General features: G+C 52.2%; 1 protein-coding gene across 4 annotated transcripts; it reads right to left on the bottom strand.

The window, feature by feature from the left end:
• Positions 1-298: 298 nt before the first annotated feature.
• On the bottom strand, positions 299-13,327 carry NOL6 (nucleolar protein 6). 4 transcript variants are annotated; one of them, XR_013999842.1, is made up of 26 exons: positions 13,059-13,316; positions 12,001-12,207; positions 11,798-11,914; positions 9,634-9,813; positions 8,869-9,037; positions 8,499-8,633; positions 8,251-8,414; positions 8,044-8,164; positions 7,770-7,828; positions 7,585-7,686; positions 7,276-7,391; positions 6,927-7,104; positions 6,642-6,764; positions 6,343-6,491; positions 6,118-6,193; positions 5,750-5,890; positions 5,486-5,603; positions 5,250-5,404; positions 4,982-5,145; positions 4,417-4,569; positions 4,100-4,197; positions 2,767-2,891; positions 2,553-2,642; positions 1,954-2,099; positions 1,743-1,844; positions 299-1,561 (listed from the first exon to the last, which is right to left on the bottom strand). XR_013999842.1 is itself a non-coding variant. In XM_081151152.1 (26 exons), exons 1-26 carry the CDS (start codon positions 13,110-13,112, stop codon positions 1,412-1,414), a joined length of 3,441 nt encoding a protein of 1,146 aa, XP_081007278.1. In that variant the 5' UTR covers positions 13,113-13,327; the 3' UTR covers positions 299-1,411. The 4 variants fall into 4 exon arrangements, 3 of the variants coding, with proteins under 3 accessions (XP_081007278.1, XP_081007279.1, XP_081007280.1); XM_081151152.1 differs by having other exon boundaries at positions 1,954-2,148; positions 13,059-13,327; XM_081151153.1 differs by having other exon boundaries at positions 1,954-2,148; positions 5,750-5,887; positions 13,059-13,308.
• Between the last annotated feature and the right edge of the window lie 314 nt (positions 13,328-13,641).

Raw genomic sequence — 13,641 nt, 5'->3', positions numbered from 1 at the left:
TCACTGGTTAGAGCGACAGCCCTCGGACTGAAGGGTCCTGGGTTCAATTCCAACCAGAGGCATGTACCTTGGTTGCAGGTTAGAGCCCCAGTTGGGGCGAGTGCAGGAGGCAACCAAGTCATGTGTCTCTCTCACATTGATGTTTCTCTCTCTCCCTCTTTCACGCTCTCTGAAAAGCAATGGAGAAAAATATCCTCAGAGGAGGAAAAAAAACAAAAACAAACACATTCCTGTCCCCAAAAAGCTTACATATAGGAGACAAGGTTAAAACCTGGTGAAAACGGCAGACAAGCCAACATGGGGAAATTAAGTGATTTAATTTTAAACCAGAATTTAAGACAACAGAAGAGTTCATGGCGCTGTACATGACTGCAAAGTGAACTGAAGACACAGTAACTGCTCCAATATTTCAGAGGAGGGAAAGAGCCTCTCAGGCTGGGGGTGAGAGAAGGGCTTAAGGAGGAGGCACTTTTTTTTTTTTAAGGAGGCACTTTTGATCTAAGTTTAGAAAAACAGGATTAGGAGAGATGGAGAAGGGAGAGAGGCTGCTGGAAGAGGGTGTGGATCAGGGTAAAAGGAAGCAGCATTCCCCTCCCCCAGGGCACTGGGGCTCCTGGAGCAGGACTTGGTCTAGCCCACCCCTACTGCAGCCCATTTCGGGTGGCCTGTAACATGAATGGGCAGAGGCACAGAGGTGGAGGGTGTTGGCCACCGAGAGGCGAGGGCAGCACTCTGCGCTTCTGCATCCCTCCGAGACTGGGGGAACAACCAGTCTCCCTCATCCCTTCACCCTCCTAGCCTCTTCCTGTCCTCTGTGCTTTTCCATGTCTCCACCCTGGAAAGCAGCAGAACCAACACAGGAGGGCATTATGCCCCTTCAATGTGATCTACCAGTCCTCCGCCATGCTCAGTGCTGGTACTGATCCACAGGAGGTGCCACATCTTCTCTGGGCCCCATTTAAAGGCTGACAACGCACCAAATGACATGATGAGGTCTAGGCACACATCCTGGCAATGGGAAGGGGACAGAGTCCCAGCCCTGGGCACATGCCCTCCTCTCCAGGCTTCTGAGAGTAGCCTAGGAAGAAAAAAAGTCCAAGGCCAGGGCTGACAGGTAGATGGCTCTCCTGGGTTCATTCAGTTCTCTCTCTGAGCTGGCTCCCACTCATCTTCTGGGAGTTCAGTTAGGTCAAGGGGACTCCGTAGGGACATCATGGCCCCTGCCCCAATGCTGGTTAATCAGACTGAAAATTGGGGCAGGACTTTTGCTGGGGATGATTCAATGTATTCAGGCCAGCAGGCTCTCCATGGAGGGTCCATTACAACTAAGATGGAGGTCCCACCACTGACACCTTGCTCCAGAGGTCCAAAATCCTATTGTCCATCTACAGGTTGTTCCCGAGACCGGAGATCATACAGTCCATCTCTCACTTCGGGCCTCCACAGCCCGTACCAGGCCTTCACCCAGGATGGCAAAGTCCTCCAGGATTGCTTCTACATTGGGCACCATTACCAGCTCCCCACCTTGAGACACCATCATGCGCCCCTTTGTGTTGGAGGCCTGGGAGAATCAGAAAAATGAAGTGTCACAAAGGCACACCCATGTGCCAGAGACACCAAGACACACACATGTCACATCCGACACAGGGTCACTCATGGAGCCAGCCACACACAGACATGCATGCCCATGTGGAACCATATGTATACATTCAGGAACAGATGGCTGTCACCAGCCAGCATACCTTGAAGGGGTGGGGCTGGAAGCTTGTGGGCTTCCAGAGGACGCCAATCACCTCTCCGCCATGCTGGTCATAGAAGAAAAGGGCCAGGTCCCCATAGGCCTCCTAAGAAAGGGCAGGACAGAGACAAGATTACGGGACAGAGAGACACCTTCATGGCTCCAGGTTCATCTAGAAGTCCCCTCCCCAGGGTCAGTCAGTCCTTAGGACCTACCCTGAGCTGTGCCAGATAGAGCTGAGGAGGATCGTAGGCCAATACGGGCATCAGGGACGAGGGCCCTGGCTCACTGAGCAGGCCACGACAGAAGGAGGCAGCTGGCGAGTCCACAGCCTGGCGGTGCCGGGGGATGTGGCGGGGAGCTAGGCGGATCAACACATCATACATGTCCAAGGGTGGCCTGAACACTGTCTGAGAAAGGACAGGAAGGGTCAAAAGTGCCCACTTGAGTTGGGAGCTGATTACAAACCCTTCTACATGCCTACCTTGATTTCTTCCTTCCCCTTTACGTGACCACCCATTATGGGCCTGAATACTCATTTGAAGGCAGAAATACAAAGACTTGGCTGGTGCTAGCTTGGGTCTAGCACAAGGAGCATAGGCTAGAAGTAGGAGGCCTGGATGGAGCTGGGGCCCTGGTTCTCTACTAGGCTCCACCACTGCCAGTCACCCTGGGCAGCTTCAATGCCTTCTCTGGATTCAGTCTCACCAAACAAGGGGACTGGGCATCCTGAGGGCTCCTAGAGCTCTGGACTTCCATGGTTCAAAGGTAAAATCCCCAGAGCCCCTGAAGTCAGTCTTGGTCAGGGGCTTACCCTGATATCTCCAGGTCCCCGGGGATCCATCAGCTGCTTCTCTAGGGTAGGTAAGGCTTTGGCTGCCAGGATCACGAGCTGCTGTAGGATCTGGGGGTACAAATATATCATCAAATAAGTCTGACCTGATCACAGGTCTCTCGTAGCTCAGGCTGAGCCTGCTTTTTCCTTGTATGAGAAAACCACACATTTGGGGGCAGAGATGGGATGGAACCTGGGGCGAGGGTCCATCCTGTGTCCATATGGAGCTTTTGCGATCCTGAGGAGTAATGATGACCATAACGGGGAGTTGTGTCCGAGTTGCCAGGAAGCCACTGCGGATCTCCACCTGCTCCTCCACTGTGGACAAGAGGGAATCCTGGCTCAGCTTGTCCCTCTCCCCCAGGGTACCCTCTACTGCCCCAGGTCCTCCTACTATATACCCAGCAGTCACCCATCACAAGGTGACAAAAGCAATGAAAGGGACATTGAATTTGCCTCAGTAGGATAGGGCATTAAACTCCTAGCCTCAGCCCAGAGGCAGAATTTTCCACTGCCTGGTACCCATCTGGCTTCCGGGCCTCTACAAGCTGAGGCCTGCCCCTGGCCCCTCCCACCCTAAGCTCCCACACACCTGGGGAATTAGAAAGCTGACACCTTCCTCTCTACTGGGACCAGGAGCTCCTCATATTACAACCAGAAATTATCACTCCCACCCCACCCCCCAAGAGGTCTGGGTATCTACTTGTTTTAGAGAGAGGAAGTGGGAGAAAGGGAAGGAGAGGGAGGGAGAGAGGGAAAGGGAGGGGGAGAGAAGAGAGAAACATCGATTTATTGTTCCACTTATTTATGCATTTACTGGTTGATCCTTTTTCTGTTTTTAATCCTCACCCAAGGATATTTTTTGCATTGCTTTTCAAAAAGAGAAGAGAGAGACAGAGAGAGAGAAAGGGAAACATTGAAGTGAAAGAAACACATCAACTTGTTGCTCCCTGCATGTGCCCTGACCTGGGCCAGGGATGGAGCCTACAACCGAAGTACATGCCCTTGGAATCGAACCTGGGACCCTTCATTCCAGGGGCTGATGCTCTAGCCACTGAGCAAAATTGTCCAGGGCTATTGGTTAATTCTTGTATGTGCCCAGACCAGGGATCGAACCTGCAACCTTGGTGGATCAGGACAATGCTCAAACCAACTGAGCTACCCAGCCAGGGCACTGGGTATCTATTCTAGTCTGGACCCTTCCCTACTCCCTGCTACAAGACTTCTCCCCTGGTGTACAGAGTCCCCCTTCCACTCTCCTCTTCCCTTCACAGCCCTCCAGGTAGCCTGCTTACCACCCCAGTCCACTTTGTTTCTGGTCATCACGTGGCCAAATCACATCTCTACAGTCTCAGAGTTCCCTACAGTCTTGCTCTGGGCCTCTCCTTCCTAATTCCCCACCCCAAGGCAGTCAGGGTCAAGTGTAGCTATCTGGGATGGGGGAGGCAAAGAGAAAACCCTAACAGATTGACAGGGAAAAACCTTTGCCTGCCATACTCCGCAATCCACAAAGTCCTATCACTTACCAGTGAGTTCATTGTTGAGGTTGACAATAAGGGGGTTATTCTTCCAATCAAAGGTTGATACCAGGAAAAGGAACCGAAGGAAGCCCACCTGGGGGGAGCTGAGGGGAAGGAGTGAACAAAGTGGGGTCTAGCCACACATCCCCAAGCTTCGTGCAGTCTAGGGAGCCTAGACCCCTTGGTGTGGATTGGGGGTATCTCAGAACCCCTTCTGTCACTTGCTTCAGCCACCCTCTCCCATTTGGACTGAAGGTACAACATGAGGAATGAAAGCTGGCCCTAAGGGGAACTTCCTGGCTAGAGAAAAGGTGAATAATCACCTGGGAGGGGTGAAGGGCTCAGGGTGCAGGAAAAGGGCAGCAGCCACCAGGTCCAGGCTCTCATCAGTGAACCCCTCACCCAGAAGCTGGGCACGCACCCACCGCTTGGCCAGTCGAGCCACACCTGAGAAGGCTGGGTGCTGCTGTTGGAGTCTGTGGGGAGTAAGAGGGAGTGGCAATGAGACTCAGACACTCAGGGCCCAAGAACAGTGTTTCAGCCCCAGTGCCACTATTTATTCAACTTTTACCCAACATTGGCTCTGTGCTAATGCATTCATTATGTGTATAATCTCATGTCTTCCTAACTAATGACTCAAGAGGTTGATCCTACCATTATTTCCATTTTACGGATGAGAAAAATAAGGTCGGGGGGAGGGGGGGAATCCTGACCAAAAGAATTTAGCCAGTGAAAGGGCAAAGCCAGAATTCTAGAACTTGCCTGACACCAGAACTCATATCCCTAAATATGATACCACTTGGCCTCCCAGAGAGACAGGTGGCCAGCAGAACAGAATGGGAGCAGAAAAGGGTCTACAGATAAAAGAGCCTGTGCAGGTGGCCATACCCATGCAAGGCACTTGTGAGCAGGGGTAACTGTTTTGTGTCCTTCTCAAGGCGGAGGGAGGCAGGTGTGTCCCTCAACGAGATCATCCCCTCAGGATTCCGCATCTCCTTCAGGATCTGGGGCTCCCTCTGGTAGGCCACACGAATCCGGAACACAAACCCATCCTGTTGGAAGAGGGCATGGGGTGGGAGGTACATGTCCGCCTGGGGAACCCTGACACCCCGGTCCACCCCTCACCAGGGCTATCCCTGCCCTGAACCCGCCTAACCTTCAGGACATCGGTGTGTGTAGCCGTGGCCCGGCACTGCAGCCCATGCTGTTGCATCAGCAGCTCTGCCAGGCGCAGCTGGAAGGCAGCTCGAACCCGCTGTATGGCCTCAGCATCCTGTGGCCACTGACCACTGCCCTCCAGGTGACATACCACTGGGGAGAAGAGTGAGAGGTCTCACACTATGGTGTGGGGTGGGAACAGTTCCTCTCATCCCCTCCTGAGAGCCCCCTCACCAGTCATGGGTTCCACGTAAGCTGGACAGGGCTTGTCAGGCCGGGGCAACAGCGAGGCTCGCTGTCGAAGCTGCTCATGGAAGGAGTAGGCTGGCCGGACTGGAGTTGGTGGGAACACCTATGAAATAAGGAAGGCTGAAGGAGGGGCCTGGAATTGGGAAGGGGAGTGCTCTGAGTCAGGAGTTGGAAGGGAGAATACTAGGTGGGTGAAGTAGAGTTGGGGATCACCAAACAGAAAGGGCTCCCTGTCCTCTCGCGCCTCACCTCAGTGTAGCGCAGCACTGGGTGAGCTCCTTGCACAGCAGACACAGTCAATGGGAGACCTTCCAGACCCCACAGCAGGCGGCTGAGTTCATCATAGCAACGCACTGCAGCTGCCAGGGCCTCCTCACCTGTGCTGGACTTCTTTAAGGGAGAAAACAGTCAGGAGGCTAGGACTCTGCAGAACCCCCCCACTACAAAGGAATCTGCCATGCTTCAGGCGGCTGCAGAGCCAGCACCCCCCTCTGCTGGACATTCAGGGAAGTGCAGCCTGGCTGAGGCCGTAAGGGTTCTAACCCCCAACCAATCCAGCCACACAGGCTCCTCTACAGTCCTTAGCCTTGACTGCAGCCCTGAACCAGGGCCCTTACCTCTTTCAAGCCTTGGATCAGTGCATCCAGGAGGCCCCCCATATAGTGGACACAGGTTTCTGGGATGTCAGCATGGCTAGAAGGGGGGCACAGACACAGTGTACACATTGAGGGCTAGGAGTTAGCTGCTGGATATGACTGCTCACCCCAAAAGCCTAGACCAGACCCTCCTAAAAGGCTCCTCAGCCCACGGTTGCCTCCTGGCATTCAGAAGCTAACACTTACAGTGCCAAGAGGTGGGTGGCCACCTGGTGGGGAATAAGACGTTTCTGGGACATAGAGACTGCCTCCCAGACCACAGCTTCCCGAATGGCTCCATCCTGGAAACGCCGAAGTTCCGAGCGAGATCCCCAGAACTGGCGGAAGTCAGCAGCCTGAGGAGAAGAAAGGGGTGATTGGAGAGATCAACAAAGATGGGCCTCAATCCAGGTGGCAGAAGAACAATCCGCCCCACTCCTTCCAATGTACATGCTGGGCTTCCCAACACAGGGCCAAATCACCCCTCAGACCCCAGGGCTCCTCACCTCAGGCTGGTCAGCCTCTGGGCCTAGCTCAAGGACACTGGTCAGCCCCTCAGGCCGGAGGAGCAATCCCAGAGTCAGGGTCCCAGAGTCTCTGTGCTTCGGTGGATCCTGGCTAATGTCCCACTGTAGAGTGCAGAAAGGCTGAGCATAACCCAAGAGTCCTCCAGCTTAGTCTGGAAACCCACTTTCTAATTAGATGGATGGTGTGTCTTTTCTATCTCCTAGGACCCTGAATCCAACCCCCTTTTGACCCATAAACTCTCTGACCCATATATACCACCTCACCTCTGAGACTGGGGGCCGAGAGTGGGCCAGCAGGAGCAGCCGGGACCCCAGGCCCTGCTCCAGAAGGGTGGTTAGTGGACCCAAAGCAGCTGAGACATAGTCGCCACCGTGGTCCTGTAGCTCTGGCCATAGCTTCAGCCGGTGACATGCTGCCTGCAGACGACTCAGTGGCGAGAGACTGGAGATGGGGCATAAAGGGACGGAATGAGAATCAGGTACTGCTGACCTCTATCACCTCTACGCCCCCCCAACCTGGAAAATCTGAGCACCTGCCTAAGGACCTCTGCCCCCTCACTATAGCCCCAGGGAAACAGGACCTATTGACATACCCTGTCACCCCTAAACTTACTGCAGGATGTGGTCAAAAGCCCGGATCATGGGTTTGGGAGTCATTAACAGCAGCTGGAATCCATCGTCAGCTTTGCTGTCCAGCAATACCATAGACAGCCGTGCCTCGTGCTGCACCTAGGGCCACAGGGACTCAGGTGTGAGACTGCCACCACTCTACCTTCCCCTCACCGACCTGAAGACTCAGACCAAGAGACATGCCTGACCTAAGTTCTTTGGAGAGGAGTTTCTGAGGTTCTGGTGCTGGCAGAAGAGGAAGAGGCTGGGCTGGGGCATCTGGGGAACCTAGGACTGGGGAACCATTGGTTACCTGGTGATAAGTGGAGGCAGTGACATCAGCACAAAGGTTGAGATGGCCTGAGGAGTCCAAGAAGACAACAGGAAAGGACTGGTGGAAGTCAGCCAAGGCCGGCTTGGAGGGGTAGAGAGAAGCCAGTCAGGGTTGGGGCCTTACCTTAAGGTCTCCTTGCCCAGACTCAGCCCTGCCCCACTCACCAAGGAGGGATCTGAGCTGAAACATAAACTGATCCCGTTGACTGTCAAATCTGTGGTGGCTGAAGTGAACCAGAGAAGGTAGGTATCAGAAAGTATTCCTCTTCCTGGGGACCCAGCCCTAATGACACCCTCCCTTCAGCCAGATGGCTACAACTACCTCTGGGACCCAGTTTGGTCATCTATCTGATGGCAAGAAACCAAACTGTCCTTGACAGGATGAAAGGATTCCCAGGATAAGTGGAATCCTTGGCCTTTCCAAGTCTAGCCAACTCACCCAGAAACTGTAGGACGCTTCTCAGGACCTGGTAGCCACTCATGGTAGTGTGGATCTTGCGTGTGGACACAAGGAAGGCAACCAGCATGGAGACAAGGAACCCATTAAATCCTCCCAGGCCCTGAAAAAAAGGTGGAGGGAAAGGCCCAAGCTCAGAGCCAGCCAGCCACTCAGCAAGGCAGAGAAGCTGGGACATTCCTAACTCACCTTATCCAGTTCTCGCTGCCGTAGCCAGACTTTCAGAAGTGCTACACCATCCTTTAGCCCCAAGGCTGAGCCCAGCACAGTTGACAGCAATTGCACATGGGACTCAAGGGCTGTGTCCTGCAGGACCCATGTGTTATAGTGGGGGGTGGGAGGCTCTGGACTACCTGTGGGACAAAAGGAAAAGCCATGAGAAAAGTTCTCACAACACCCTTTCCTCCAGCTCTACCTTGACACCAGTGCCTGCTCACCATCCCCTGGAGGACTTTGCCCTCGGTACCAGGCAGAGCGCACATTGTTCTTGGAGGGCAGCAGGCGGCACAGGCGGAAGAAGTCAGGTGGAGGGCACGGATGGAGACGTACAGTAACCAGGTGCTCATCCTTCCCTAGAAGGGGACAGGGGGTGCTGAGACCCTGCAGCCCCTGTAGCCAGAGGGACCCTTGTACCACCCCTCACCTACTTGAGTGCCCCATGTACTCCCACCTCAGAATTTGAAGTCCCTATACCTTCCTCTTCAAACTTGAGGCCCAAGCCTCTCACCTGGGACTTAAGGGCCCTGTGCTTCCCCCACTGGATTTGTTACCCCATACTGTGCCCTCAGCCCAGTGTGTGCCTCCCACCATGAGGCCGCAGCAGCAGTAAGGGTTTCAGGTGGCATCCATTGGTGTAGGAAAAGCGAACACTGCCAAAGAGGGGGTCTTGGGCCAGGTGGTGAGCCAAGTGAGCCAGGTAGAGGGCACGCTTGCGGAAGTAGCGCTGGTTCAGCCCATCCTTGTCCTGTAGGATCTCCTGGAGGGGGTCAGGAAAAGACAGAATGGCCAGGAACTTAAGTGCTTGCTGTTCAAGAGCTTAGGAGCCCTGATGAAGCCAAGGTGAGTAGCTTAGCAACTCCAGGACTTCTCTGCTGGACAGAATGCCTGAGTCAAGTCTAGCAACACCATACTCAGTTCACAAAGGTTTAAAGGGGCAGCAATTAGCCCAAGGGCTCATCTAAGTGGTGCCCCAAAGATGACTGCAATAGTCTGTTCTTTTGATTTTTGTTTTTAAATATATCTTTATTGATTTCAGAGCAAGGAAGGGAGAGAGAGAGAGAGAAATAGAAACATCAATGATGAGAGAGTCATTGATCAGCTGCCTCCTCCACACCTCCCACCAGGGATCAAGCCTGCAACCTGGGCATGTGCCCTGACCAGGAATCGAACTGTGACCTCCTGGATCATAGGTCAATGCTCAACTACTGAGCCACATCTAGCTGAGCTATTCTTTTGATTTAGAATTCAAATGTCAATCCACTGGCAAGCAGCAGGTGGGAAAAAGAGAGGGACCTTGGGATTTGTAAGTGGTACAGTGGCAAGCCTCTCCATCCCCTGAACTCTGGAACTCACCCTGGGCATGGTCAGTGCTATATCCACATTGATGTCTGGCCGGATGCAGATGCCCAAAAGGTAGCTGCCCACAACAGTGACCTGTGCTGGGGGCAGGAAGCGGAAACAGCCCTTCACTGTATAGGGCACTTGGTGGAGAGGGACTCGAACCCCAGCCGGGAGCCATGCCTGGTCAGTCAGCTGTGAGGAGAGATAGTGATACATATTGATTTGATTGCCTTCTGAACATGTCCCCTGGATGTCTAGTACACCTTGCAAATACAAAATGTCAACATGTTTGAAACCAAACTCCTGATCTTGTAAACACGTCTTTCCCATGAAGGCAACTCCATACTAGCTACTCAAGCCAAAAACATTTATATCATCTTACTCATCTGTTAAGAACTCCCATTTCACTTTCAAAAGACATCCAGCCCAGGCCATGACGGTACAGCTCAGTTGGTTAGAGCATCAGCCTGATACACCAAGGTTGCAGGTTTGATCCCCAGTCAGGGCACATATAAGAAATAACCAATGAATGCATAAATAAATGGAACAACAAATCAATGTTTCTTCCTCTCTCTCTTTCTCTTCCATTTTCTCTAAAATCATTAAAAAAAAAAAAAAAAAGACATCTGGCTTTGGCCAGCATGGGTCAGTGGTTAGAGTGTTGGCCTGCGCACCGGAGGGTCTCGGGTTCAATTCCCAGTCACAGGCACATACCTGAGTTGCAGGTTCAATCCCCCAGCCCCAGTCAGGGTGAATGTGGAAGGCAACCAATCGATGTTTCTCTCCCTCTCTCTCCTCTCTCTTCCTCCCCACTCCCTTGTACTCTATCTAAAAATCAGTGGAGCCCAGCCGGGCGTGGCTCAACAGTTGAGCGTCCACCCAGGATCCAGGAGATCTGGGTTTGATTCCCGGTCAGGGCACATGCCGGGTTGCGGGCTCCATCCTCAGTCGGGGGCGTGCAGGAGGCAGCCGATCAATGGCTCTTTCATCATTGATGTTTCTCTCCTCTCTCTCCCTCCCTCCCTCTTCCTTCCTCTCTCTGAAATCAATAAAGATATATTCTTAAAAAAAAAAAAAAAAAATCAATGGAAAAAATACCCTCACTCCTTGGGTGAGGATTAAAAAAAAGAAATCCAAACATGATCATTTCTTTACTTCTCTACCCTAGTCTAAGCCACCACTATTTTACAGTGGATCAATGCATAAGAGGTTCCTAAACACTTTCCCTGGTTTCACCTTTGTCCCGCTCTGTTCTACTTTCTCTTTTTTTATAACTGTACTTTTATTTTTATATATTTTTTAAATTTTTATTTATTGAGAGAGGGAGAGAGACAGAGAAACATCGATTTGTTGTTCCACTCATCCATGCATTCATTGGTTGATCCCCATATGTGCCCTGACCTTGATGTATCGGGACGATGCTCTAACCAACTGAGCTACCCAGCCAGGACTTGTTCTTTTTCAACATAATAGCCTGAGTGAACTTTTAACAACTGAAGTTAGATCACATCACTGCTCTACAAAAAAAACAACCTTGTAGTAATCCCCCATTTCATCCAGGGCAAGAGCCTAAGTCTTGTTTTGGTGCACAAGGCCATGCATGAAATGCCCCTTCTCCATTACTTTTCTGAACTCATCTCCTTCTATCTTGCCCTCATTCATTCCAAAGAACGTACCAGATCTACTCCTGCCTTTGAGCCTTTGTGTTGGCGGTTTCCCCTTCTTGGAATGCTCTTCTTCCTTTAAATCTTCACATAAATGTCACTTCAATAAGGCCTACCTCTACCACCCTATCTAAAATTACAAACCACTCCCAAACTCTGAAACTCCCTAATCCCCTTAGCTTGACCTACTTTTTTCTTTTTTCATAGTGCTTACCAGCTTCTAATGTTACCATACATTTTACTTGTCATGCTTATCATCTATTGTCCATAACCCCAACACTAGAACATAGGCTGCTTTGTTCGCTGATGTAGCCTAAGAACAAAACTACTGCAAGGCACGTTTGCTAAATGAATGAACATGTGACTGACCACACTTCCAGCTTAGCTTCCTGGCTGTGAGAATAAGCTCCCTAGCACCCTAACCCCTCCAGAGAATAGCAAGGCTCCTGTTTCAGCTGCTCCCACGAAGGACCTCTTCTGGGCTTTCTAGCTCCCTATCCCACCAGTCTTACCTCTGTCTCAGGGGTTGAGGGAACCCTCATGATCCGCTGGTTGACATCCCGTAGGAAAGCATCAATCCGCTTCTTCTTCTTCTCTGACAGCCTCACTTCCTGCAGTAGCTCTTCTACCTGTAAGAAGGGGTGGGGGAAGAGTCCTTTAGCCTCAGGATCTCAGGCCTGCCCCTCTAAGCTAAGTCCCAGCCACACAACAGTACCTGTAAACGAAGCAAGCTGGAGTGGAACAGGCTCTCAGTCTCCCGAAGGCGATTCAGTTCCTCACTGGTAGGTTCCTTATACAGTTCTGCCCGGCTAAGCTTCACCGGCTTCAGGAGACCCTCCACTGCAGACTCAGCCACCATATGCTTCTTTAAGGATTCCTTCTTCCCCTCCTTGACTGTGCCTTCCACAGCTGGCTCCATCATCTGTGGCCAGTGAGAGGGAGAAGCCAGTATGAGGTCATGGGTGTTTAGCATCCACTGCCTGAAGTGCCACCATGATAGGATGTGGGTAAAAGCTTTACCTGCTTCTGGTCCCTCTTTTAAATGGGAGTGACACTGTGTAAAACTCAAGATAATCATTCCTTAGAAGAACATTACTGAGCTCTAGCCTGAAAACTCCTTTAGTTGAGGGTTTCCTGTCTACCTGACAGCACAAGCATGGAGCACTGCTTGGAGTTGGTAGAGGTAGTAGCTGATTGGGCCCTACCTTAAGCAATGCCTCAGTTCCTTGTATTGCCAGGTACCATACATCAGGGTGCTTTCTCTTCTGCTGGATTAGTCCTGGTACTTTGCAAATGCCATCTCCACTCTTTCTCTATTCAAATCTTGCCAGGTTCCATCTCCCCAAGCAAGCCCTGACTAGCACTATATACATTAGTGCTTAATTAGTGATGGAAAGAGCTAGAACCTACTGGTTCTGGCGGAAGTCACCCAACCCTCACAATAATCCTGGAAGAAAACGAACACTTGAAGGAAGTCCTGTGAATTCGAGGTTCCACAGTTGGTATACTTATACTATGAGCAGACTTCAAATCCTGGTCGGCGGGATCCTAAACCTTCTCCGTTACAGCTCTGCAGATCCGGAGATCCACACCCAGGTGAGCCTTACTGAAGCGCTCCAGGAGCGCCACCATGTGCCCCATGGCTGGAAGCTCCGGGCAAATAGAGCTCCTCCAGCGGGGCCCGCCCTCGTGCTCCTGGCTTGCGAGCGGTCAGGTCAGGCTTTGCCACCTCCGACACGCTGGGCATCCCTTCCTCCCAGATGGCTCACCCACCTCCGCATCCCCAGCAGCTTCGCGAAGCTGCGCTCCCGCGGGCGCTGGCCCCATCCCTCCGGGTCGTCTCGCTCGCGCACGCCGGGTTTAAAGCCGGCCGCACAACTTCTTCCCACTGCGACACAACTGCCGCAGCCCCTCCACCGAAGCGGAACCTCCACGGTAGACCTTCTGTACACCCCAAAAGACCCGCTGGGTACCCCACGAGATCTTAGGGCAGATCCAGAGAATGCCATAAGCCTCGTGCCGCAGGACCCCGCCCAGCTCTAGAGTCATTGGGCGAGTGCCCCGACGACTTGCTCGCCATTGGTTTCTGTCACTTTCAGGACCGCCCTATGGGGGAGGAGCCAAACAGGGTTTGACATACGGTCTCTTTGCGACACCAGACCGGAAGCTTGCGGGTAGTTGGCTGCCGCTTCCTTTTGCTCATTTCCTCCGCTTGAGTCAAAAGAGCAAGGGCGGGGCTAATTCGGGCCTTTTCTGAAGGGGGTTATTTATTTACACGAGTGATTCTTCTCCTTTTTTTCATCCACTACATGTTAGTAATTAACCAGTCTTGTCAGTTCTACCTCCAAAAAATCTT

This window comes from Miniopterus schreibersii (genome assembly GCF_964146895.1).
Source record: "Miniopterus schreibersii genome assembly, chromosome: 11".
In the NCBI taxonomy this organism is placed as follows: Eukaryota; Metazoa; Chordata; class Mammalia; order Chiroptera; family Miniopteridae; genus Miniopterus; species Miniopterus schreibersii.
Note: the sequence above shows the minus strand (reverse complement) of the source record. Positions and strands in the feature narration are given on the sequence as shown.